Below are 27,254 nucleotides of genomic sequence, written 5' to 3'. Positions count from 1 at the left end.
CCAAACCCACAGAAAATGCAGCATACCAGAACAGACACGCATTAATCAGGTCTGCTCGAAGCTCCCAGCCATCTGTCCATGATCATGTCCAAGAGTCCTAGAGAAACACTATCTGTAGAAGGTCTCCTTGAAAGCTGTCTAGAAAGCAAAATTAAAACAGCCATGGAATTCTCATGCATGTAACAACACTGATTAACTGCAGGTCTAAACATGATTCTTAAATCCACACTGTCAAAGATGCTTTAAGCCATTATCAAACCACATTTAGGGATACCTACTTTTTACACTGCCAAAGAACAGTACAATCAGAAGACAGGTTAAAAATTAGCCAGGGAAATTTTTGTATAAAAATAATAAAACTTTAAGACAAAAGCCAAAGGATAAATATCTAAGATATCTTTAGTCTTCAATTAGCTCATCAAAACAGAATGTATCCTTTAGAACCTATGTTACAGATATGCTACATGGTGTATCTTACAGAAATGCTACAAACTGGCACCTCCTGTCTCCATCATTTGAGTATCTCTCAGGTGAACATTGTCAAGTCTTGAACCTACAACTAAGAAGTTTATTTTACAACAGTAACTGAAGACAGAAAAAAAACCAAACAACAAATTAGAAAGTGCTTAGCAACTTCCCTCCAAAATAAACCCAGACATAATGAATTGTCTAAAGCCTTTGGTGCCATTTGGAGAAGGGCTCTCACCACATATTAGCATGTAACAGCAATGGGTTACCCTAACTTGGAGCTTCAGTGGTTAATAAAAAGACATTAATAACATCTGCTATTAGTGAGCTCAAGCAGTTGTAATTAAAAACAATGATTCTGCTGTTGATCTCTGGAAAATAACATTAGAATGTCTGGTAATAGAAATAAAGCAACAGACTAGTTAAAGGAAAATGAAGCACAGATTTTGCTGTAATCCAAATGTACTCTTTAAGGTCATCAGTTAAATAAAATACTGTATTAATCTACCTTCTTTTCAGCCACTGTATGTGCACTGACTCCTTTTGATCTAGGTCAGCAGTTCTCAAACTTGAGATCAGTTCCTCTTCTTTTCAGGAAAACTTTACAGTCCCCCTGACTATCTCCCTACACAATCACTTATTCTGCATTAATTTGCATCAAGTACAAAATACCTTATTTGCACACACAGAGATTTAACTCAAATATACACAACAAGTCTATTGGCACACCTGCCTGCCTTTCCCTATGCAAGGGCTTAGAGATTTAGGTCTGTACATAAGGGCAAAAAGGAGGGAACAGAAGGTACAAAATACACCCATGAACATCCCTACACAGGTGATGGGAAGCCAAGACAGAGAAGGTGCTGCTGCCTCCAAGCCCAAGCAGCTTCTGAGAGTAACTGGGGACACAGAGATTTGTTCCACATAGTGTGTGAGAGAGGGAAGATGAAGGAGACATAAAAATCCCACTGCCTGGGCCTGCAGCATCCAAATCAAAATCTCCTGCCAGAAGGCCACAGCAGGGCACTTAGGGACTGGCACTTCTGCAACTCCGGACTCCCTCACTGCAGCTGCTCCTACACCAAGCTCTGAAGGGAACTCATCAGGCAACTCACCATGCTCCTTCCTCAGACTACTGCAAGCCCAGCTCACACTAGCCAGTGGACAAACAAAAGGTACTTGGAAGCTTCCAGTGAGACAATGGGAATGCACTAGAGGGAAAGACAAGTTAGATGAGGTATCAAGAAAGAGAGCATCTGAGCTGTGCTTCCCTCCCCTACCTCCAGTATTTGAAGTACACTTGTCCGAGCATGAGCTACTTCTGGCAGCAGTTTTCAGCCCCTCACGCTTAGGCATTTGGGAATCTGAACCCTGAGTGTTCTCACACCTTCTCAGGATCCACTCTGAACCCCCATTTGAGAACTGCTGGCCTAGTTTAAACTAGCAGCATGGGAAACTACAAACCTAACAATTTAATGCCCTCTTGGTGCATAGCAGCATACAAAGAGTAAAGTAACATGTGCTTCAGTTACCTCTGGCAAGAGTGCCACGCCATTGCATGTCAGTAGCCTGATAAGGAGGATTTTGATGAGACATCTACATGGTTTACAGTATTTCCAGACTTTAAAAAAACACTACACTGGCAGAGATGAGGGCAAGCCTACACAAGGAAAACCAGCTGCCAACCTATCCCTTACAAACAATTTGCTCAAGACTAAAAGAAACTCAGAGAGCACAACTAAATGCATAGCATTTTACTGTTATTAGTGCTTCCACAGGGTCTGTGGACACTTCTGTTCAGTCCAAAAACTGCTGTATGTAGGAAAAAAATCTTTCAGAATACAGCAACACAATTTAAATGGTGCTTACTGGGGTGGGGGCTGGGGTGTTGTAAGATAAAGTACATATTGGGGAATATTTAACCTATCACAGCATATTTCACTTCATGTTTTCCCATGAAATCCCACTTCAACTCAAAGTATTACTCAGGCTTTACCATGAACCTATTCATTGCTGGAAACTACAGAGGGCAACCTGGTATAATCAAAGGAACATTTCAAAGTCTTTATGTGGGGAAAATCCCAAGTATTTAACAAAGCATCACAGTAACACTCATGCCACAGCAAAGATGTTGGCATATTACTGTCGGTTCTGTCACTGAGAAATGGCTGTTTAAACCTTCCTGTTCGCCCCCTAGGATTCTTTCAATGAATTGATACGTGCACAGATTTTCAATGCAGGTCCAAGCTTAATATTCATTGCACTCATAAGGTGATCCTCCTTCAACAAGAGGAGAGCCTGTCCATCAATTTCTTGTGCTCTAAATTCATCCGCGATATCTTGACAACCTACAAGGCAACAGAGAGAAAGAATGACTGGGTTAGAAAGGTGCATTCTAAGATGCAATGACTCTGCCCAGGCTGGAGTTTTTCAGCTACACCATTTCCAATGCTCATGGATTTAGTGTGGAGAACCTGAAGTATATGCAAGAGTTAAGTATCGTGATGGGAACTTCTGAGACAATCTGAAAGTAACTTCTATTACAGCCTCTAATTACACCATAATTAGTGGAGCATTTACTCACTGTGAAGTCCCAGCAAAGCCAGCTTTCTTGTTTCGTTAAGAGGAACAATTGCCATGGTCTCAAAATTGGAAAAGGCTGGCAAAATACCACTGAAATAGGCACTTTAAGATTTCTAGGACAGGAACTATGGCTTGTTCTTTTGCAGAACCTAGGATCAGGAAGTTACTGAATTAAGTAGAGCCTCTAATCCACAAAGAATAACAACTCAAGGCAGCAGTGATATAGTTACAGTCCAGTAACACAGCTGAAGTACAGAAACATCAATGACCATGTTTTAAACCTCTGGCTGTTTTTACAGACAGACTCCCAGAAGCAGGAAAATGTAGCTTAATCACAATTTATAAACTATCAGAAGAAAGATACTTCAAGGATGACTTTTGCTGATTTAAGACATCCCTTATTTTGAAAAATTCTTTATAAAGAATAACCTTTGTAAAGGATTATCAATCATAACCCTTGCATATGACTTAGCAGTGAAGATTCATTCCTTATAGGTTAGGTTATCAGCTTAATGGGATACACAGAAAAATGGGTTTGCATTCCAGAAAAAGTTAAAGAATTAGGAATGAATGTATCCTGGATTTCACAGCATCATGGAATTGTCAGGGTTGGAAGAGAACTGAAGGATCATCTAGTTCCAACCCCCCTGCCATGGGCAGGGAAACTTTCCACTAGATCAGGTTCTAAATATTTTGACAAGTGAGTTACATGGTAAGCAACAAAACTTCTTGTCTGACTGCCTTGTTAGCTGGAAGGATTACAGTGTCTGATCAGACAGAATGGCATCCTTAGGAAAGAGTGGAGAGTGAAACTCTAAAGCTTATGATAAGAAACAGTAACTAAATGTCAAATAACCTGAAGATGACAGCAAGGTAACTGAATATTGAGCTAAAGAGGAGGTTTGTAAATAAGGAGAAAGATTTGTCTGAGAACAAACTTTGTCTACCATTACATAGAGTCTGTATGCCTCAGTTCTCTGAATTTCAGTCACCGAGCAAAGCTACACAAAAAGCTTACTTTTATAGAAGAAACTTGTCACTCTTTTTTGGTAACATCAGGACAGGTCTTGAAGAATTTTAAATTGTGCAAAGGAAAAGAACTCTCCTCTGGCTGCTTCTACTGAATAACAGCAATTAAAGAAGAAAACGATGAAAGAAGCGTAAAAGGCAGGTCTCTGCTGACTTGTCGAGAGGAGGAACAGCTCTAACCTCCATCAGCTGAGGTGCGGAAGTGAGACTATCAACATGGGATTTGTGCTGCAGGAACAAACAAGACCTCATTCTGGTCTCTGTCACCAACTACTGAGTACACTGCTGTTGTTACCACACTGGTGCTAAAAAGCAAGGCACCTAACTGCTAAAAAAATGAAATCAATTATGCACATACCAGGCAAAGAATGTATGAAGGCCCAAACTTCATCTACAGTCCATACTGATGGGTCAGCTTGCACCACTGGCAACAAGTCAATGTTCTCTGGCATCTTCCTCATTCTTAGCTCCCTAAGCTCACGTTCCCTCTCCCTTTCACTCTGTCTTCGCAGACGGGTGGTCATGGCAGGTGGAACAGCATCTTCGTGAGAAGCCACATCTTCTTCTGCAGATGGATAAGTAATTGGAAGCTGGAAAACGTAGTACAAATACACTACAGTATTATATTTTATTTGTAATCCCCCAAACAATGCTACAGTTGCAAGCAAGTGTTCCACAGACCTGTCTAAGGAAATGATCTCGAGATGCCCCATCAGGGCCACTCGGCCGACGCCCGCGTCGCCCAAGGCTTTGGCTATCTGACTTCCGATTCCAGCGACTTGTCTTGTCCGACGAAAACAGCCCGAACTTCTTAGTGCAACTGAGGCTGTGCCTAAAGAAAGATAGATTCAATGATGCACTAATAGTGTCTGGACTGAATTCAATCAAGCCATCAGAAAAACGACATTGCTGGCCACAGAACCGCTGCCTAGTTGAAGACGACAACTGGTGTCACAGAAAGACAAAATAAAGGTATCTCAAAGGCCATTTACTCAAACCCCTTGCTCCTGATGCACAACCAAATACATCTTGGTCACCCCCTGGAAGATGCCTGTCTTTCCTGTTCTTAAATATTTTCCATGACAGAAATACCTTTGTATTTTATCACATAGTTCAATCCTGACCCTCTAGAATAGCCACTAAAAGCCCAAAGTCACGTCCAATCTTTTACTTCCATTTTCTCTCCCTAGCTGGCATCCAGTCAAAGGGTAAAGATAAAAAAAAAAAAATCCCATCTCAACACTGAAAAGCCCAACCCCCTCTTAAGATTGTTTCACTAGTCTTCTACCAAGTGGCAGATAACAAATAAATACATAACCCCACTACTTAAAATGGGAATTTCTCAGCTGGGGAATTAAAAAAACCAACGGCCAAAAGAGAAAGTTGACCTCCAGCATACACAAGAAAGAACTAAGTGGTGATTAGAAATGGGAAACTGTTTCCCAGTTCTTAAACTCCTGGCATTAAATATCAGTTTTCCAGCTATAATGGTGGAATATTTTACATCCAGATGTTGACTATTAAGTCTTCCCTTAACCAAAAGGAAATAAAAGCAGCAAACTAAACCCAAACAGAAAGCAGCTCTTTTCTTCTGCCAAGCATGTACAAGCAAATGGCATGACTGATTATTTTCAAGGAAGGAGCTGCTCTAGAAACCACCAAGCTATTTATGTTTATGCAAATAAAGAATTTTGGCACTGTTACTAAAACCATTTAAGAATGTTTTGTCTATGCAATTATGCCAAGATAAATTCAGTGGGTTTTTTCTCCCTAGCATCACACAGAACTATAGGAAAGCCCACCCAGCCCAGCATTCTTTCTGACATATCCAACATCGAGGAGAAAGCAATGGGAATGAGAAATATGTAACAACTGGTGGCCCATGAAGCTCTGCACCATTCTCCAAACACTTAGTAACCCTTACGGGATTTCTCTTCCATGATACCCATCGTCTACCCATAAACTCAACAGCATTCATGGCACCCTCTGGAAAGACATCCATGATTTTGCTGTAATTCCCTCTGTCTATCATCTTGAAATATAAGCTAACATTGCCCTTTGTAACCATATTCTCTGCAGACTCATGCAGAAGGCAGTCCATGTTTTTATGTGTCTTTGCTTTTCAACACCAGGTACTACTTGGGGTGCTATTCCATTAGCCAGATAATGATAAGGAGTAACCAGACAATACCTTTTGGCACAGGATGTGGAACAGAATCTTTTTGACCGCAGAAACTTGTTAGGATATCCCATTTTCCCACAAAATTCACACTTCAGAAGATCATTATCAATTTCATCCAGGCCCTCTAAAGAAATGAGTAAAGCATAAAAAAAAAAGAGAGAAGTCAGTTTCAATGACAACATTGTGTTCAAAAATTTTCCATCTCAAGGAAGGGAGGGAGGCAGGCAGAAGATTTTCAACAGAAAGTAGTTTCTGTTAGTGATAGTGTAAAGACTGGAGGAAGATTCCAGAAGTACAGACAGGATGGGATTCTGTAGTACATACAGAACTGAAAGGGGGGTGGGGGGAATTAAAAGGAAGCTTAAAACAAAAGCCACAAACCTTCTGCAATCATATCCTCTATTTCTGTGTCCGATGAGTTGTCTGCATGTTTTGTATTCTGTAAGTCTGATTCAACACACACAACACTCATGATTTGGCCCTCCACTAGCAATCTTTTGTCTGCAGGCTGCTCTACCAGCAAAGACGAACGACTTACCTGTTGCAATAAAAGCAGAGTAAGTGATTAACTGCACAGCAATTAACTGGAAACAGTACTTGTGGCTTAGCATCACTGAGACTAGAACCAGTTTCCATTTTGTATCAATGAATTGTTATATACTGCCAAAGCTCTAAACACCATTTCTCAAGCAAACAGACTCACTCCCGCTCTAGTTTGCAATTAGAGTTAACTAAGGAAGGAACACATTAGATCTAGAGAAATAACAGAATGGGAAAATGTGACACATTAGATAAGGCAAGCTGATAGGTTTTAAATTGTCCACTTGTGTGGACTTCAGATTTCAGCAGTAATTCTTATCAGACAGCACTAAATACAACAAGCTGAGCAAGAACCTTGCCAGTGCTTTAAACAATGACATTTTAACGTTTGACAATTTTACACAGACTCATCTCAGAGGTTTCAAGTAAAGTATCACTTCAATTAAGGTATCTAGGAGACAGGGAAATGTAAAATGAGTTTATTGCCAATAGTGGCTATCTCTGGATATAGGCAACAGTGTCTCAGTGATCACTTAGAACCTTGTGACCCAGTGATGTTGGCAAGCCAAATAGCAGCATGAATTCTGATTATACACAAGCAGTGCACAAGTACCCTGAATGCTCTAAGAAACAGGTTATATAAATCAGTGGAAAAAAGGTCAATAAAGACAGTATTTGAAAACAGATTCAAGATCTAAACAGCTAATAGTCACAAATAACAGCATCCTCAAAAACAGTTTGATTCAAAAATTTGTAGGATGAAATTCACAGCAATTTTCACACTTACAGGGAATGGCTCTAACCCCTCCTGAATCACAAAGCCTTCAATAACATGGGTCAGGATCTGTGGTTTGACAATAGCCTGGGGAGGTTTATTTTCCAGGCTAGGAATGCTGTTGGGCATTGATGTACTGTTGCTCCTTGTTGTTGCTGCTGGGAGCAAAAGAGGTGGTGGTGGAATAGAGGCATGTGAAGGATCAGAAGGAGATTTAATCACTGAGGCACTGACTGATGACGTCACTGAAGGCAGTCCTTCATGTTCTGAGAAAAAAATAACAAAGCATGTTACCTTTTTATCATTTCACAGAATCACAGAATGTTAAGGGCTGGAAGGGACCTCAGGAGATCATCTAGTCCAACCCCCCATTTATGGCCAGCTGTGGGCTCAGAACTCTAAAAATGAAAAGCTGATAAACACACCATCTCTGCAGCTGTCATCCTGCTATACACAGATTCTTCCCTATGGTTTCTAGATTTTACCTTCAAAACAAGATGGCCTTCCTTGACAGACCAGCCCACAAACAAACAGTTCTCAGGTAAATATTTTCCTTTATTCAGTACCTACTGTCTATAAACATATTTGGCCACTAAAAATACCCACACATCACAAAGCTGTATGTAAAAAGCAGCAGAAACCAGTGTTTTCAAACACTGGGGATTCTCAAGACTGAGCAGCTGAGGTGTATCTAATTTATTTTTAGGGAGGCTTTGAGCTTGAGTAACCTGCAGGGTCACAAGTATATACAACATCAAGTTACCCACTTACATGCATAGCATACATACACACACACTATACTATATAGAGTATATATTTGTATATTTAGCACATCAGGGAATCTACATTAATTTGCAGGACAGCAATTGATACAGGCTTGTGGATATTACAGGTCATTGAGGAAGAGAAATTTTTCATTGGTAGCTTTTGCATTAGAACAGCTCCTTACTGTGGTATATAGAAAAATAGGAGGTGTCAAAAGGAATCAGACAGCATAGCCAAGCATTCTCACAGCAGCTTCTGATTGCTGACCCCCATTCTGCAAAGTCAATCTTCACACCAGATCAGTCAGCACATTTTTGTCTGTATCCATAGCTATCACTTAAAGATGAACTGGAGATTGATGCCCCTGTTAAGATTTTAGTGTAATAGTGTGTGCTAAAGAACTCAAGTGCTTTCCCTGCTACATGGTTTGTATAAGCTGCACCTTTGAGACTGAATCCTTAGTTCTGTCACATGGATTTCTAACATATTTCATATAGTTACTTTTAGCTAAAAAACCCCACAGTATCACTAAACAATAAAGATCAAGATCATGGATTTAGAAAGCATCAGTAACTACTGGAAGTTTTTTAGTTCGACAGCTACCTTAGTCTGACACTTGTTCTCACCTGACAAGGGATCCTCTGAATTAAGTGCCTCTCCATTCCCCAGGGTGATGGCTGGTGGAGACAACGTGGGTGGTGTAGGTGTTCTGGCCATGTGGACACAATCTGACTCCTCAGGCATCTCTTCTTCACATACATTCTCCACTTGGTAAATCTGCATCCAACAAACTATTGCTTTAGACAGATTTCCATTCTACCTTAATACCTTAAAAGAGTTGCATAAATACAGTTTTTAAAATAAATGACCAATTAAAATGCTAAAACATGCTAAGCTCCTAAAAGAAACCAACACTAATGTCCAGACTGCATACACAACAATGAATTCTGGGGACATCACAATGTCTATGAGAGTAAAATTGTTTTGTTACAGAGAGCAACACATAAAGCAACACATTTCTCCTATCATTCATCCCAGAGAATGACCTTTTTTAGTGTCTTATAGTTTACTCTTTATTTACACATTTGGAGCTACTTAAACACTTCTGAAAAATGCAAGCTTTAGAATATGATAGCCTGCAATTTGTTGTCTATTTCACTCAGCAGTGTAACCAAACTAAGTATTGCAGAAGAGTGTACAGAGACCACCAAGCATTAGTGGTTGTGACAGGGCATTTTCCTCAAAACTACTACAGTAAATTTACATCAATTACTGACAGGCAGTTTAGCAAGATCAGGATGTAAAACACCACTTTGTCAAAAGCAAAGCTGGCTTCTACTCTTCTGCCCAATTTCTACATGAAATATCAGAGGGTTGAAATTATCATTACTTTCTTAATGTAAGCAGCATACCTTCTTAACCTACTGGTAGCCTGAAAAGAAGCCCACAAGAGCTGTTGGTTCTTTTGTTCACATTTATCCCATTATCATGTTACCACTAAAGCATAGCAATACCATCTTAAATGGCAGCATTATATGCACAAAACTTTATTCCACTAGTAAATTCTTTTAGTTCAGTGTAGTGAAGCTGAAAACTTCAGTTATGAACTGCAGATGTCCAAGACTAACACTGAACTAAATTAAATGGTTTCTTCTGGCCCTCTGTCTGGAACCTGGTTTAGCTCCCTCTGAAGTCAACAGGCCAGATTCACACCACTTTAGAGAAGATGAGGATAAAGGACTGCAACATCACCACTTACCACTGGAGTTTCAATTGGTACTGACGGCTGCACCTGAAGATTTACTGCAACAGTCTGTGGTGGTGGGAGAGTTTGAAATGGCAGCTGGACCAGAGCTTCTGCAGCAGGAAGTTCTTCCTCAGAAACCAAAGTGTTCTGAACCAAAACCTGGCCCTGGGACAGAATTTCAGGCTGCACTTGTAAAGACTGCACAGACTGCAGGGGTAGTGGTTGAATCTGGGTCGAAGAAGTTGACAGCTGAGGAGGAGCTGCAAGAGGGATAGGTGCAGACTGCAAGGCTGAATACTGCTGGTGTGGTGTTGAGGACACGATCTGTTGGCCTGGAGAAACTAAGTTGGGCTGATCTACTGAGCCTATATGTACAGCAGGGGAAGATGGAAGTGGAAGGTGTGATGGAAGATTAAGTGGCTGTGCAACTGGTCGAACTGGAGTGGTAGTAGTCTGCTGAGGAGCAGTCTGCTCTGGCTGAAGAGCTGTTGGCACCAGGGAGTTTGCCTGTGACTGAATAAGTGCTTGAGGGTGAATAATTATTGTGGGTGATTGACTAGGGGAGTGAGAAGGTGGAGGGGATACCACTACTGACTGCTGAGCTGACTGGGTGGGAGTAGGAGATAGTGTTAGAGGGGGAGGATGGATGTGAATAGGCGAGCAATGAGACTGGACGCTGCTGGGACCCGGAGGAAGACCATGGCCAGGAAGTGGTAGACAGTGCTGTGATGGAGGGGGGTCCTGGCCTGAAGGAGTCTGAAGTGCAATTGGCTGGACTTGCTGCTGCTGTTGCAGTATCAGCTGATGATGGGAAATCTTTGGAGATGGTGAATGAAGTGGGATCTGCTGATGTTTCACTAGGGAATGAGGTTGCAATGGTGAATATGAAGCTGTGAGGGAAACAAACAAAAAAAGTGACTATTAGTATTATTTCTTTACGCCCAGAGCACTTCATAAAAATACCCCAAAAAAGGAAGTTCTTAAAAAGTAAGACGAGCAAACTTTTTCAACACTTTGCATCTATGTTTAGAAATGTCTTCCCTGACAGCAAGAACCATTTACTGGGGGAATACATCAATTTCCAAAGCAGAATGCATCAATGAAGGAATATACACATATATGCGCCTCCTATATAAAAGTATATATATGTAGAAAGGATAGGTATCTAAACTTATCTTTCTGGTGCTAGTTATTGCTGATCCAACCTTTTCTTATTTGAGAATTTAATGCAAATTTAAATGGCTTTAACCTTTGCTTTGAAACATACTACAATGGAAGAGACAAGCAGGTCACAATCCACAGGATTTGTCGACAACTGCTAAGTTAAAGTTTAGGAAATAGAATTTTAAGAGACTTCACAAAATTCCAAAGGTTCAGTCTGAATTAAAACCTTTCAAAGTATTTGCCTGAGCTTGAACACACAAACTGAAAGGTATGAACCCAGAAATAGAGCAGCTTCCAGAGGTATCACATCACCTTTCAGTGAACCAGTGACTTGCTCGTAATTACTTATGGCACACACACGTTTTCCTCCACATGCAAATCTCTTCTTTTGTCTTTTCCACTTGAAAAACAACTCCTTAGACTTCTTCTGTTATTTTGCCAGTAAAGAGAACTCTTTTTTTCCACACACCCCCCCCTTTTCCCCTTAGAGAAGTGATTTCTAAGAGTGTTAGGACTCAATACTTCAAGAATGTCTGCCTCGTACTCCTACTGCTTTAAAAGCTGCCACTAAGCCAAGCCAAATTCCAGAGAATTCAGACCAATTGTCTAGACTCCCCTTCCTCTTTTAGAATAAAGAAACTAGCATGCAAAGACATTGCATGCAATGTAAATGCCTAGCTAACCAACTGCATGCTTGCCTTGGTTGTCTTTTCACAGAATCACAGAATGTTAGAGGCTGGAAGGGACATTGAGTCCAACTCCCCTGCCAGAGCAGGATCACCTAGAGTAGGTCACACACGATCACATCCAGGTGGGTTTTGAATGTCTCCAGAGGAGACTCCACAACCTCTCAGCTCAGCCTATTCCAGGGCTCTGTCACCCTCACAATGAAAAAAGCTTTTCCTGATGTTCACATAGAAACGCCTGTGCTCCAGCTTGCACCTGCTGCCCCTTGTCCTCATTGCACATCACTAAACAGAGCCTGGCTCTGTTCTCCTGACACTGCCCTTCATATCTTTATAAACATGAATGAGGTCACCCCTCAGTCTCCTCTCAGCTAAGAGACCCAGCTCCCTCAACCTTTCCTCACACAGGTGATGTTCAATTCTGAATGCAAAATACTAAGATTATGAACAATACTAACTATGAATTTGTAACAGTACTTCATAAAATGTCATGGTGATGACAGAGAGAAGATAGCAAAAAAATAAAAATCCAGAACAAAAACAAGAGGAAAGAAACAGCCAAACAACTCCAAAACTACAAACACAATAGAGTTTGATTAAAGCATGAGGCTTGAGGTGGTTTCAGCCCACATACTGCTTCCCTGAGATCTGGGATACATCCAGACAATGCACAACACAGACCAACCAGAAATGAGCTTCATGTTCATGATCCAGCTGTGTATTGCAACTGCTGTACCATTCTTTACTGAGATTTAAGAACACTGCTGTATCACTCTGCTAAACCAAAATCCCATGTTATATCCAACCTCAACACATAAGGGAATTTACTATTAAACAATCTCTATTCATGTGGAATGTCTGAAAGAACGTGGTCAGAGAGAACTGGGCTCTGACAGAACCATCATGTACAAATTAACTTTAATGAAAATAACCTTACATGCTCCACCTTCATCCTACCTGGTGTAATTAAGTGATGTATGCTTGATGTCCGTGTGACTGGTGTACTCCGACACTCTGGAGTTGGGCTCTCGCCTTTTCTATTGCTTTCTGAGGGATCTGGCTGGCTGCCCTTGGAACTGCTGGCAGGTTTATTAGGGCACAGAGACAATGACTGAGTTTGACTGCTGCTCTTTGGTGGGCCATTCTGTGAACTTGACAACACACCCAGCTTCTGACTGCGCAATGTCAAGTTCTGAACCTGTGAAATGAGAAAAACACAGGAAACCCAAAGTGTGTAAGCACATACAACAAACAGCCGGGCAAAACCAGCACAATTTGGTAATAACATTTTATAATGCTGCTTGTCCCATGCGATCAGGCTGCCCAGGGAGGTCGTGGAAGGCCCCTCCCTGAAGGTGTTCAAGGCCAGGTTGGATAGAGCAAATTTGCAGATGACACCAAGCTGCTTAGGTTTGCTTATATGGCAAAGACATTTCTCTATATCCTGACTGAAACATCAAGGTAAATAAAGTGAACCAATGTTAAAGCTCTTCCACTGCATCACTGATTATGGCTGAAACTGGATCTCTGCAATGTTGCTGCTGCTATGCAAACTGACAACTAAGGCTGTCAAGACCTGACAAAGGGCAGTACAGAACACTGAAAAGGGAGAGGAATGGCTTCAGTTTGCAGGATCACCACAGCAGCTCATCTGACTGATTATGGTCTGGGGTGAATTTGATCCCCCTGATACTTCAGAAGCTGCACAGCCAGGCAGGCTCGTGCAAAGTGGTCTTCTAAAGCCCTGTGGTACAGAAGGGCCAAGACTTCAAAGCAATTAACTTTATTGACATCTCTACCCCAAAGGCAAAAGACAAAGGCACAAATGCACAAAGAGCTGCTAGCCCATCCAGCAGCCTGCACTCTCAAACTTGATCTGCAGAATCTGGAAGAGAGACAGCTGTGATAAAGGACCATGAAGCATAACAACTCCAAGACTGAAGGAGCAGCCTGGCTCAACTGATGGACTTAATGTGAGCATGCTCAACAACATCCTGCATAAGGAGCAAGCTCTGCCCATCTCACAAAGATCCTGGAAAAAGTAAATGGAAGAATTTACCATTAACAGTGACAAATCTCTGAGGTCTTCAGATCTATTAGAATCTTCTGAAGGGGTCAAAAAACATAAGGTCAGAGAATATTCAATTGGTAAAACTTACTTGGGTTTTAAAAAGGTTTTGGAAAAGGTCCATTTATCAAAGGCTTTTAAAGAGACTGCTAAGTGAGAAGATAAGGTCTCTCATGCAGGCATAAATTTGTTAGCTAAAAGTTCCCTTTTCACAGCAGAAGGCTGTGATTAAATATGTCCTGTAGCATTCTGTACAATGATGTATATTTTTTCCAGATGCTAAACAAATATGGTGAGCAGTGAAAATGTGATACAAGTTCAGCTGATAATAGGAGTTATTCCAGGTAATGCAGATGAGACCTAATTACCACGACCCAAAATGTCTCATTCTGGATTCAAATTTTACACAACTTAAATCACCTCACAGTATGTGATGATGGCAAACAGATGACACTGAAATTGTACATAACCAGGAAGTTTCCTTACTTCTCAGTTTTGGCTCCTTCTACTGAGCATACCTTGAATAAATTTACATGAGCTCACCTGAGTAGCTGCAGACTGACAGGAAGATGAGGAAGATGATGACACTACAGGTATGTCAGACTGGACAGCAGCCACAGTGGTTGCAGGAGTAAAAATAAGCTGTTAATAAAAAAGAAAATAAAAATCTGGTAACAGACTTAAACATTGAAAATACTCCATAAGTGCAATTCCTGCAAGAACTCATGCCTGCATCTAATTTTATAGACCTCTGCAATCATGGCCCCCTGGCTCTCGGTGTGGTATAACAGTGATTCTTGCTTTATCGTGGAATTGAATATAACACCAGAAAGCTGTGGTCATTAAACCCCACAAACTGTAACAGTTTTCTGGCCTTACCAAGTACTGACTGTAACTGAGCATTCCTTACAACTGCAGTAACTTTTACAAACCCCCACACAGATTGCAAAGTTCAATTCATACAAAGCTCACTACAGAAAGCACTGAAGTATAAAAAACTAAGTCACTAAATGGATTGATTTTGTCCCCCCCCTCCCAGATTTGCTCATTAGGAACTGGAAGTGCCATACTGACAGGAAATTGCAAAGAATTTCATGAGTTTCACATGAATACAATGAGAACAAAAGCTGTGTATCTAACTTGGTTAAACAAACAGTAATTCTTAGTTATATATGGGCAAGTTTTAATCAGGAGTCAAACTATGAATGCTACCAGTGCACTGGAAAAATACCTACCTTGAATACAGACCCCACCATACCTTTCTATAGAGCCAGAAAAGACAGGTGGTAGAAGTCTCATCCCTGGAGGTTTTTAATGCCAGGCTGGATGTGGCTGTAAGCACCCTGATTTAGTGTGAGGTGTCCCTGCCCATGGCAGGGGCCTTGGAACTGGATGATCCTTGAGGTCCCTTGCAACCCTAACAATTCTATTATTCTTTCTCTGGTTTTCCCCATGTTCAATCAATTTAATAATTGTAGTATGACAGAGCTAAAAACACATCAGCAAACCTCACCAGAAAACTAAGCTACAGAATTGTTTTGCTTCTGATGCTTACAGCGTTTCAGAAAATCTGTGTTCACAACTAAGTGACTAAATTCTCAATGCTATCCAAAACTAACACAAAATATTTATTAACAATGTACAGAAACAGGATAAAAAAATGAAGCAGTTAGGGTTGGGGGTGTTTTCATGCAGAGCTACAGGCTGGGGTCAGAGTGGCTGGAGAGCCACCAAACAGAGAGGGACCTGGGGATGCTGATTGACAGCCGCCTACACATGAGCCAGCACTGTGCCCAGGTGGCCAAGAAGGCCAATGGCATCCTGGCCTGCATTAGGAATAGTGTGGCCAGCAGGAGCAGGGAGGTCATTGTGCCCCTGTACTCTGCATTGGTTAGGCTGCACCTTGAGTCCTGTGTCTGGTTCTGGGCCCCCCAGTTTAAGAAGGACATTGAGACACTTGAACGTGTCCAGAGAAGGGCAACAAGGCTGGTGAGAGGCCTTGAGCATAAGCCCAATGTGGAGAGGCTGAGGGAGCTGGGGTTGTTTAGCCTGGAGAAGAGGAGGCTCAGGGGTGACCTCATTGCCCTCTACAACTACCTGAAACGTGGTTGTAGCCAGGAAGGGGTTGGTCTCTTCTCCCAGGCAACCAGCACCAGAACAAGGGGACACAGTCTCAAGCTGTGCCAGGGGAAGTTTAGGCTCAAGGTGAAGAGAAAGTTCTTCACAGAGAGAGTCATTAGTCATTGGAATGGGCTGCCCAGGGAGGTGGTGGAGTCACCATCCCTGGAGGTGTTCAAGAGGAGACTGGATGTGGCACTTGGTGCCATGGTCTAGTCGTGGGGTCTGTGGTGACAGGTTGGACTCAATGATTCTCGAGGTCTCTTCCACCCTTGGCGATACTGTGTGATGCTGTGTATAGAGGTGGAGGTGACAAGGACAGATCAAAACTTAGCTTAAGAATTGTAATCAAAACTTACCATTTGAGCTCGTAGATACATTTGAGCCTGGCTGGCACTCAGGGTTGGAGAGGTGCTCCCCAGCAACATAGTCTGTTGGGTAATACTGCTGCTGGTGGTGTTGGAGGTCTGTGAACGGCTTATTATCTGTGCAGGTGTAGGAGAGGTGGAGAGGTTAATCTAAGGAAACAAAAATATTGCTTCTGTCATGGAAATTCATTCATCCTAGGGTCTAAAGCCAGAAAGTCTTTGACAAAAATGGCGAGGGGCAGTTGAAATCTCTGGACTGTAAAGATATCAAAAATACATTGAGCCAAGCATCACAAAACTGGACTCTGGCAAGGTTGCACACACGCATTCTTAAACTGCAGGCAACGGTTTTGCAGTAAAGAACAATAAGCAGTTAAACAATACTATGTAGACTGAAAAACAGACCTCACAGAAACACACATTTCCAGAATATGTAAGAGGAGTTTGCAGTATTTTAAGAAAAAAGATCTGAATTTTAGTATTTAAACATCTTGACATTTATGTTGTCTGACTGGACGATGCCTTCTGCTATGTTTGTTATGCAACCTGATCACAGTCCACGTATGGACTTAGATTCCTCTTTCCACATACACACATTGTAAAAATGACTAGAGACTAAAGCTTTCTAGAAGTTCATACTATATGCTCCTCAACAATTGCTCTTTAGCATCTTCTCAAGCAAAAGCTGTTGTGGTTTAGGTTTCAGTTTGTTGTGGTTTGATGTGGTTTTGTTTTTGTAACCCTAACCAGTCTAACAGCATTAAGTGCCCAGCTCTTTTTCACCACTTATTCAAAAGATTTCCTTGAAAAATCCCAGCCCAATTATTCTGTTTCACATCAGACATCTTTAAAGACTTCCCCTCCTAAATTTAAGGACTGAATGATTTTACTTTTAACCACTGTAAGCCAAAGCAATGCTATGAGAGCATAAAAAAAAAATATACAGTTAAATCACTGAAGCTATGCACTGCAGTCATGAACAGCTCGAGGGCATGATTAATAAAGCAGGATGTCTGCAGGACTTACAAAGTCCTACTCAAGATCACTTTAGAACTGTACATAAAGAGACTGTGCGAATTACACATCAGCAGATGCTACTTAAAGAAATACAGCATGAACTGAACACAGAGCTGCTAATAACTGAAACCTTAGCATATGCCTAGAATATGGACAAAGTAATTGAAAGTGTATAAAAGATGCATGATACAAGATGATAATCAAAATAATGAATACTATAAGCATTTCCTAAGTTTCATACATTTGTATTAGCACTGATCTGCATTCTTTACATTTAGTTATCTTTAATTACTGACACAGCGAGGATTTTAATCTACAGTAGTGCCCTGAAGAAACAAACTGATGTGAAAACTCCAGTTAAGAAATCATGTAAGAGATGAAAGCTCAGGGAGTGAGTCCTGCAGTGGCCTGAACAGTCACTGGTGCTTGTGGAGTGAGCTGGTAGGCCCCAGAGCACCAAGAGTAGGCTAGGACTGGGGAAGCCTTCAATTCTGGCAGCACGCATCAGGATGACTAGCAAACACTGGAAGTGCAGCCAACACTTACTATGCAGTTGTCATCCTTCTATTTAATGTTTCTGTAATACTAATGCCAGCCACACAAATTAAAAAAGATGTAACCTTTTCTGTTTTTTCAAGTAGCTATAAAATAACCAGGTAGGGTTGGGAATGGATGGAGGGCTTGGTTCAGTTACGTACCGAGGTCTGCGACATGCTTGACTGCTGAGTGACACTCCCAGTGGGGGAAGTACATTGCCTCCCACCTGACAGGCTTGCCTAAATAGCAAGAATATGTGTCAAATATCAAAAGCAAAATGTGTTTGTGATGTTCATATTATTGCGTAAATCACCAGAAACATCCCTCTCTACTATTCCCTTTTCTCCGAGTTAACAGTAAAAATGGTGGACTCGCTGGAATCAGCTTTCAGCCAAGTGCACTCTGCACCACAGAAGGCTACCTGCAAGGTCCTCAATGCCTTGAATGCCTGGCCAATTTCAGGTTACTTGCAGATCAAGATTTAAACCACAACTACCAGAGTTACAAGTCTATCAAATCATTAATGAAGGAGCTAACTCATCAGCTCGCTACCTGTGGTGCTCAGAACTTAAAATGGGACATTAAGCCCTGACATTATTAAAACTCACATAATTTTGATTATGATCCTCTACAATTAAACCCAAAAATTCATAAATGCTGTAAAGAATGAACACTAGAATTGTAATTTCTGTATGTACATCTAGAGTCAGTAACAGAGCACTATGCCAATCCTCCAGATGAATACAGTGACAAGCTGCATTCCAAAACTCCTTAGCTTTCCCCAAATTATTTTGTCTCAGTAACTGTATAGGCACATAAATCCACCACCAAAACAGATCAATATATTACCAAAATCTAATGAAGAAGGTACAGAAGAAAAACCAGAAGCATGTAAGTCCCAGTTCTGACAAGAATCAGCCATGTCCCTAAGTCTTTAATTCCATTTTAGCATTTCCACGTGTAAAAAATCATTAACAACCACCTATCTCTGCAAGACAGTATTCTCAGTCCAAAGTCAGCTGAGGTCGAAGGAAAGCTTTACACTGCTTGAGTTTGGGTCTCCCCTAGTGTTCACTGACATTAAAAGGTGTCCTTCAGAAATAGAATGTCATTTACTTCCTACATTCCCACACTCAAGAGTTACATTTTAATGTCACCATTATTTATAACGCAGCTGGATGTGTGGCACAACACACTAAGATACCAGATGTTCATTATTTATTTGATTTCACTAAGCTACATCACTATTCACAGCTTTCCCCATCAACTTCTAGGGAAAATCAGGGGATGAAGAGTGAAGTAGTCTACTTTTAATTAAATTGTATTACTGTTTGATGAGTTACATGATGCATTATAATGTATGTGATAAAGCATGAAATGGTTGCCTACAGGAGCATCTATAACACTGGACAAAATCCTCCAAATGTTTTGGAGGAAGTAACAATTTCAAATATTATCATTAAAACAGAACAGTGACTTATTGTGAGGCATTAAGCTCAGGCACTTAAGCTGTTACTACATTTGACAGTGCTCTAGGATCCTGCTCTAGGAAGTAGCATGCCATTGTTTTTTAGCCATCTTCGCTCTCACCTGTGGTACAGTTGCCAGACTCTGAAATTGGGTACTGCTTAAGTGCTGCTGCTGCAAAGCAGCAGTCTGCAGCATTAGGTGCTGCTGCTGGGCTGCATACATCTGCTGGAGGTACTGAGCAGCTGAGCTAGGAGGACGATGCAAGGCCTGCTGAATGACCTGTGATGAACCAGCAAGTAATTACAATTACAAAGCACACACCATGCTGACATGATGCTGAAGTTTACCTCTACAAGGAAATAAAAACAAATGCATTCTTTTCACACCAGTTAAGTAAGACTGAACTTGCCCCATCACTGTTCTCAACCAAGTCATAGAACACAGTCAGCATATATTTACATCTTCAAGGAAAGCCTCACAATCAACATCACTCACAACACAGCATTCAAGCCTCTTTGGTTCTGCTTTTTGAAAGCTCAGGATAGAGTGTGAGAAACTAGGTTATAAAACCAAACAGAATGGGCCAAAGTTTGAAGAGACCTAACTTAAAGAACAGCAAGAGGGGGTTGATACCCTTTGGTACACAATAGCCTCTGAAAAATCAGTCAGATTTTTTTCCTCTTTTTTTTTTTTTCTGGGAAAAAAAATGCAGAAAAGCAGGCATTTAAAGAAGACAGCAGTAAGGAGTGAAAAGCAAATCTTGTGTAAGGTACTGTTCAATGCCTTTACTTCAAAGCACTGCACGGGACAGGAGAGCACCTCACAGCCCAGTACCTGGACAGCATGCCTGTCAGAGCCACTGTAGACAGATATCTGTGGGAGCTGTGTCCGGGAAGTAGAGGTGGTAGTGATGGTTGTTGTAGATGCAGAACATGTTGTTGTGTTTGGTTCATTCTCCATAGCTGTGCAGTGTTCGTCCAGCCTGGCAGAATTGAAATATGAGTTATTTTAAAGGAAAAAAACCCAAAAAACCTCCAACATAAACAACCCTAGGCTTCACTGAGACAGGATAATGGACAACTTTCAAGCAGAAGAATTTGTAGTATTTGCTATTGCATGATGGAATTTTTTGAGGGATGTGTTGGATGATAGGTTGGACTCAATGATCCCAAAGGTCTTTTCCAACCTGGTTAATTCTATTCCATTCCATTCTCATCTTCTAAGATCCACCAAGAAGCAGCAATAGGTGACCAATTTAATAATACAGGCTAGATTTCCAGTGAGCAACACTGGAGCACTGTTGCGTCCCTCTTCCTCACAGCACAACACTGAAAGTGCTGGCTGACCATTCTGTACATTGAGCAAAACATGTTCTTGGCAAAAAATCATAAAAATCACTGGTGGCATGCTCTGTTTAGAAAGAGAAGAAAAGGATATGGAGAAAAATGCTTTTATTTCTTATAGAAATACCTCACAAAATACAGTGAGAGCCAAGGAAAGAAACCGTTTAAGCATCTCTGATGATTCCTCTCCAGCCTTATGAGACTTCCCTCTGTTACAGAGCACAACCTCTCTCTCTCTCAAAATGCCATCTTTAAAGCTGAAATGAGTCACACAATATATGAGGGATGTTTAGTTTCTTTTTCAGTATTAGTAATAGGATTAACAGGAAATATTATAGTTGCTGTTTACTGCTATTAAAAGGATGTTAACAAAACCAGGTGGGGAGAAGATGTATTTCCTTCTCACAGTAAAGAAGGGCTCAGAAAAATAAACATTGAGACAGCTGCAGAGCACTAGAAAAAAAGAGCACTGCCAAGTGTTTAACAAACCACCCATTGGATAGTTCATCAAACAGGAACATCACCAAGAGTTTCAACTGGTACACTGAAAGCAGGACACAGTGCTGTCAGGCTGCCACTGTCACCTCTCAAAATACAACTACTTTGCAAGCAGAGATCTGAACATGATGCCACAGCTCCTGAGTACTCGGAGTAACTAACATTTAATAGATATATGGCCACTGAAGGACCTCATGCCTGACACTGTATTGTAGACTTGCATGTGTTTTGTCATGAAAGCAAATTCATGGCAAAAAAAAACACGCTTGAGAAGCAAAGATCTCTTGTATTACAGCTGAAGATAAAACCATGGCTTTGTTAATTTATATTTCATGTGCATTATTGATGGCATTTGTCTACCTACATTAGAGCACAAGTTAGCATACATGGGTTAACCACTTCAACTGCAATAAAAGCAGCATCACTTCTAAAACCACTTTACATTAATTTCACATCATGCTAATGAAAAGTACCTTGAAAAAAAAAAGTCCTGTCTCCTCCAGAGGACATTAAAAGCACATCAAAATATTTACACCTGGAACTTGTCTAGCTAGTTTTAGCAGAGAGTTATGCAAGCAGTTAAATTAGCCTAAGCAAACAACATTGGATGTTTAACTTCCTTCATTCCCAGCCACACTTTGCAATGTGCTCCCCTCTACTAGCTATGCCATCAGATGTTCACCCCACGAGAGCTGCTAATCCTTTAAACTCATTTTCAAAAACAGTCTTGTCATCACCCAAGTTGTTCTCATAAATGGATGTACAATAAAAACAAGAAAGAGCCTTTAAAGTTTCGTTCAGAGTGCTCTGATGCTGAGATGCATCTCTAGACCTCCTCCAACACCTCACTCAGAGCCAGTACGAGATGTTACTTGCCACCCTGTGGCCTTTCTGCAACAAAACCACCCCACAGCTCAGCACTAACACACGGAAACAGCGTGCCCTCTCTCGGCTGAAGGAGCAGTAAAGCGTTTCAGTAGGTGACACTTGCTAGAAACCCGTCTTCAAGTGAGAACTGAAATGTTACAACACTGTATACGTGGAGCCCACCCCTAGTTACAAAATAGTCAGACATAACTGACAATACTCCTACCTTACATTAACTTTGTCAAATGTATGAAGACCTCGCACTGTGAGCAGTTTTAACTCAAAATAACCTCTGTTAGGCCAAGTAAGTTTCACAGAATACACTGAATTCTCAACTTCAAACAACTACAACGCATTTAAGCAAGCTCCAGATAAAAAGCACAACAGAAAGCTATCTTAAAGAAAAGGTTTATTCGAGCAGTAACAGTGTAAGACACCACACAATTTTAAATTGCACTGTGTGTGTATTCAGTTTTGTTCTCCTTATATTTTTTGATCAAAGTAAAAATCTGAAGTTAAAACCACAGAACAAAACTGCTATTTGATGTCACCACAGTGATATGAATGTTACTATGCACGTTTTAGGAAGTTTGACTGTTGGTTAAGTGTCATGATGATGATGGAGCACTGCTGACAACCCGCAATCCCAAGTGGCATTTAAAAATAGCTTAGAGGAGTTTTTTTACAACATATACTCTTCATTCTTATTCTTTCTATTCACGACCTCTCCTGACAACTCCAAGGGTACAAACTACAGAAAATAAATGAAAGCTTCCGCCAAGTGTAACCCCTTAAGGGCAGGCTCCAAAATAAATGTTTTCCCTTCGTTCTGCCTACACCATAAGCAAACTTTGTCCAACCCTTGGGATTTTGTGGGTTTATTTAAAAAAAATAAATTAAAAAAAAATCTATTTAAAAAAAATTGTATACCCTGTGGTAGTACAACCCACGTCACACCGTGTATGCGAACAGGCACGCAGCAACCCACTCGCGGGCTGCCAGGGCCCGACAGCCGGGACCGCGGCACGCTGAGGAAGGGAGCCCCGAGGCTGCTCCGCGGGCAGCATCAGGGCCCTTCAGCGGCCGTTCCCCGCCGCAGGCCGGGCCCGGCGGGCTGACCCACCCCCTCAGTCCGCCGCAAAGGGCAGCGGCCCCGCCCGGTCCCGCCACAACCGGCAGCCACGCTCCGACCCGCCGCCGCCGTCCGCCCCCCTGCTTCGCCCTCAGCGGCCCCGCAGGCGCCAGCCGCCGCCAGGGAGGGAGGACAGGTGGGCGGGAGGGGAGGCACCCGCTCCCGGCGCGGAGCCGGGCAGGGCCGCCGCCGAGGCGCTGTCAGGGCGCGGGTCCCCGCCTACGCGCCCCGCCCCGCCGCGGCCTGGCCGGGGCCTGCCGCTGCCGCTTCCCCTCCTCCGCGCGTCCCGGCGGGAGACTCGCCTCGGACAAGCCGCTCACTCCGCTTCCGCCATCTTCTCACCTCCCTCCGGGGGAGGTGCCGCGCAGGCGCGCTGGGCGCCGCCGGCGGGCACGTGACGGCCCCCACCGCCATGTTGTGGTTGGAGCGCGGCGTCGCCCGTGAGGGTTTGCGGTTGGGTCAGGACCGCGGGCAGCCGGCCTGGGTGATGAGTCTCTTATCCTTTTCTAAGTCATGGGTGTCCCCGCGGAGCCTCCTGGATGGTTGTTGGATCGCAGTGAGGTAGAGACTGTCTTTGTATTAGCACAGGAAGGTTGTGGAGAGCAGTGGCCTGGCTGGGATGAAGAGGCTGGTCTCCCTCAGGGCCTAGAGTGGTCTGCGTTGCTCTGTGTAGCTGCATACAGCAACAGGGGCAGCTGCTTTAATTTTCCTGTGGAAGTGGTAAAGTTGAGCAGTATGTTACTAGAGTGCGTGGCAAATGAGCTGTGGTGGGCTGAAAATTCCTCCCAACAAAAAAGTTGCCAAGCTAAAAAAAATTTACAAGCTAAACTACAATCTAGAAATGAAATGCAACAAATATGTAGAAAACATAAAATCTTTATATATATATACCATTTATAAACAGCAGAAGAACACACACACACCCCCAGACAAACCAGGGGGCTACTAATAGCTCCCCCTTCCCTACCCTCCTGTACAAGGGATTAGAGAAAAAGCAGAGTTGCTGTTAGTTACTTAACCACAAGAAGAATTCACTCAAGGTCAGCAAAGCCAGAAGCCAGAAGTTAGCATCTGCCAGAGCAAAGGAAGCTAAAAGAGATCATTTACCAAACTACCTTTATGTTTGTTATCTGTCCAATAGGATTATTTAGAACTTACCATTATTTCTCTTTTTACATCCAGCAGTGATTTATTTACGTTCCACTACTTTCTGTTCAAGACCTGTGGAAAATTTTCTAGGCACAGCCTGAAACTACCACATAAGCTTATGGCATGCCCTAGCTACAGTAATACATGTTACAGCTACAGTGATACATGCTGTTATGCTGTTACCAAGAGTGCTGCTGGGAGCTTAAGGTCAGGGAAATGTCTGCTCATAGCGCTTTGCCACATTGGCCCTCCAAGGATTTCTGCAGCTCCAGGCAGCACAGTGGTGGGGAATTTTTAACTTCACTGAGGAATATGAAACACAAGAGTCTTTTAGCTCTGTTCAGTTAGCTTTCAGTTCCTTACTATGAAATTCACAGATTGCAGCAGGCTGGAAGGGACTCTCAAAGGTCATCTTGTGGAACCCCACTGCAGTGAGCATGGACACCTCCCAACTAGATCTGGCTGCCCAGAGCCAGGCGAAGTCTGATCCTGAATGTCTACAAGGATGGGGCCTCGAGTGCATTCTTGGGCAACTTATTCCATTATTTTCCACTGGAACTGTAAATAATTTCTTCCTTAAGTCTAACCTAACCATGCTGCTTCAGTTTCAAGCCATTGCCTGTTGTCTTATCACTACATGGCCTTCTAAACAGTCCTTCCCCAACCTTCCTGTAGGTCTCTCTCAGATACTGAAAGGCAACTATAAGGTCTCCCTGGAACTTTCTCTTCTCCAGGATAAACAGCCCAAATTCTTTCATCCTGTATTCATAGGGGAAGTGCTTCAGCTCTCTGATAATCTTGGTGACCTTCCTCTGGACACAGTCCAGCAGGTCAGCATCTCTTTAGCGTTGGGGGCCACAGAGTGGGACACAGTACTCAGGTGAAGTTTCACCAGAGCAGAGTGGCAGGATCACCTCTCTCTACCTGCTGGCCACACTTCTTTTGATGCAGATCAGGAAGCAATTTGCCTTCTGGGCCACAAGTGCACATTGTTGGCTCATGTCCAGTTTCTAACACACCAGCACCCCCAAGTCCTTTTCTGCAGGGCTGCTTTCAATTTCATCATCCCCCAGCCTGTATTGACACTGAAGATTGCCCCAACAGTAGGACAAAACAGGAATTTGCATAAGTTAGAAAAGAAAGAGGTGTAGGGAAGTCAAAGGCTCATGCTGAAATACTCTTAGAGATCCAGAAAGAAACAAAACATGTTGAAAGTCCTGGTGAGTTCAAACACAGCAAAGGTATCTCATGATGTACAAGAAGCACGTAAGGCTGTGTGGAAACTGGGTGGAGTGAATAACTTATTCAGAGGGAAAACAAACTGCCAAACACTGCAGGAAGTTCAGATATGAAAAAAAATTTCTGTGCTTTGTAACCACACCTAAGGTAAACAGCAAATAGGTCTTTATCACCAGTATGAGAAAGAGCTAGGGGTGTGATTGGGAAGTACCCACCTCATCTAGCAGCTAGAAACTGAACATGAAAAGCTGAACTCCACGCTACTCCCATAGAGACATCCAGATGTGATGCTGATGGGACCATGGAGGGGGGCAGTGGGAAAAGGAATTTAACAGAAAAAAACAAAGGTTCCCTAATTCTTAAGATTACCAGAAGCATCCATCTGTTCAGGAAGCTTTGGTCACTGTAAATACGTGTTCACAAAGAAGCTATTGATGTATTGTTAAATAGGCAAAGGGGAAGGAAATACTACTTGCAGTGATAAGGTGGCTTGTGATCAACAGTTCTAAAATACTTCTGTTAACCATCCCTTTTCTCCCCTTAGTTAAAAAGCATCCTTCCTGTGTTGTTTTTTTTCTTAAAAAAATAGTAACATTTGATATATTGTAATTAAAGCTTCACCTGAACCAAATATATTGTCTTGTGGGCCATGCATATTGCCTGGATTCTTCAGAATTCGTACAGACGATATCGTAGTTGACAGCAGCCCTGGTTGCCCGTTGGCTTCACACCGACTGCTGAAGGGCAGCACACTGCTTCTGCAGTGGTTTTGTGTTAAAAATCCTGACTTTTCTGTCGCACCTCTCAAATCAGATGCGCAGTGAGGTGTCACGGTATGGAACTGACTACGCAGGAGCAGTTAGATGTGCTCGAGGCTATTCTGCCAGTCGCTCCGACGGCAGTGTTGGGCTTGGTTCTACCTAACAGCCCAGTTAGCTTGGTACACGGCTGTGCTTCCACTGCTTATAGACCGGAGTACCGCTGCAGGCGTTTCTGGCTCTTTAATCCTCAAAAGGCTGTCAGGGCTCTTACACCCTTAAAAAGAGGCTACTCCTATTGATACATAAGTAAGATGACAAATTTTCCTCCCTTGCTCACTCTCCTCGGCGAAGTCCCGGCTGCAGAAGAAGCCGCTGCCAAGAAGAGACCAGGCACCTAGAACTCAGAAGCGGCAGTCTAGCGGACCCAGCCTGATTCGGCTGCCACCGCTAAGAGCGGCGGTGACTCCGGTACTCAGCCTCCGGTACTCCCGCGCCGTACCGGCGCCAGGGCCGCGCTGCTGCCTAGCAGTCCCAGCATGCCTCGCGGCGGGCCTTACTAAGTGGCGGGGAGACCACTGTGCGCGGCCCCGCTCCGGGCGCGGGGAGGGGGGAAAAGCGACCGTCAGGGTAACTTCTGGCCCGCCTGCATGGGGACGGTTTGCTCCAGTGGCTTCGCTACCAGGATCCCGACTGCCTGTACGCCGCCACTTTCCCCCTTCCCCTTCAGAGTGGAGCGTTCTACTCCACA

At 42.6% G+C, this 27,254-nt stretch overlaps 1 protein-coding gene across 5 annotated transcripts; it reads right to left on the bottom strand.

The window, feature by feature from the left end:
* Positions 1-1,517: 1,517 nt before the first annotated feature.
* Positions 1,518-23,723, bottom strand: PHC3 (polyhomeotic homolog 3). Of its 5 annotated transcripts, none has more exons than XM_054166393.1 (15): positions 23,660-23,723; positions 20,352-20,499; positions 19,638-19,796; positions 18,209-18,286; positions 16,485-16,643; positions 14,551-14,649; positions 12,897-13,137; positions 10,102-10,979; positions 8,969-9,119; positions 7,590-7,843; positions 6,644-6,800; positions 6,272-6,386; positions 4,762-4,912; positions 4,439-4,670; positions 1,518-2,816 (listed from the first exon to the last, which is right to left on the bottom strand). In XM_054166393.1, exons 2-15 carry the CDS (start codon positions 20,475-20,477, stop codon positions 2,662-2,664), a joined length of 2,955 nt encoding a protein of 984 aa, XP_054022368.1. In that variant the 5' UTR covers positions 20,478-20,499; positions 23,660-23,723; the 3' UTR covers positions 1,518-2,661. The 5 variants fall into 5 exon arrangements, with proteins under 5 accessions (XP_054022368.1, XP_054022369.1, XP_054022370.1 ...); XM_054166394.1 differs by having other exon boundaries at positions 16,485-16,610; XM_054166395.1 differs by lacking the exon at positions 18,209-18,286.
* Between the last annotated feature and the right edge of the window lie 3,531 nt (positions 23,724-27,254).

This window comes from Dryobates pubescens, chromosome 13 (genome assembly GCF_014839835.1).
Source record: "Dryobates pubescens isolate bDryPub1 chromosome 13, bDryPub1.pri, whole genome shotgun sequence".
Classification (NCBI taxonomy): Eukaryota; Metazoa; Chordata; class Aves; order Piciformes; family Picidae; genus Dryobates; species Dryobates pubescens.
The sequence above is the reverse complement of the archived record's forward strand: the minus strand, read 5'-3'. Positions and strand labels throughout refer to the sequence as shown.

Bases quoted from the DNA above. Each gene is read 5' to 3' on its own strand.
- PHC3 (XM_054166393.1), bottom strand. From the start codon at position 20,477: ATGGAGAATGAACCAAACACAACAACATGTTCTGCATCTACAACAACC. The intron at 9,120-10,101 runs GTAAGTGGTGAT...TGTTGGATGCAG, and splicing joins TACCAATTGAAACTCCAGTG to ATTTACCAAGTGGAGAATGT. The intron at 7,844-8,968 runs GTGAGAACAAGT...TTTTTTTCTCAG, and splicing joins TTCAGAGGATCCCTTGTCAG to AACATGAAGGACTGCCTTCA.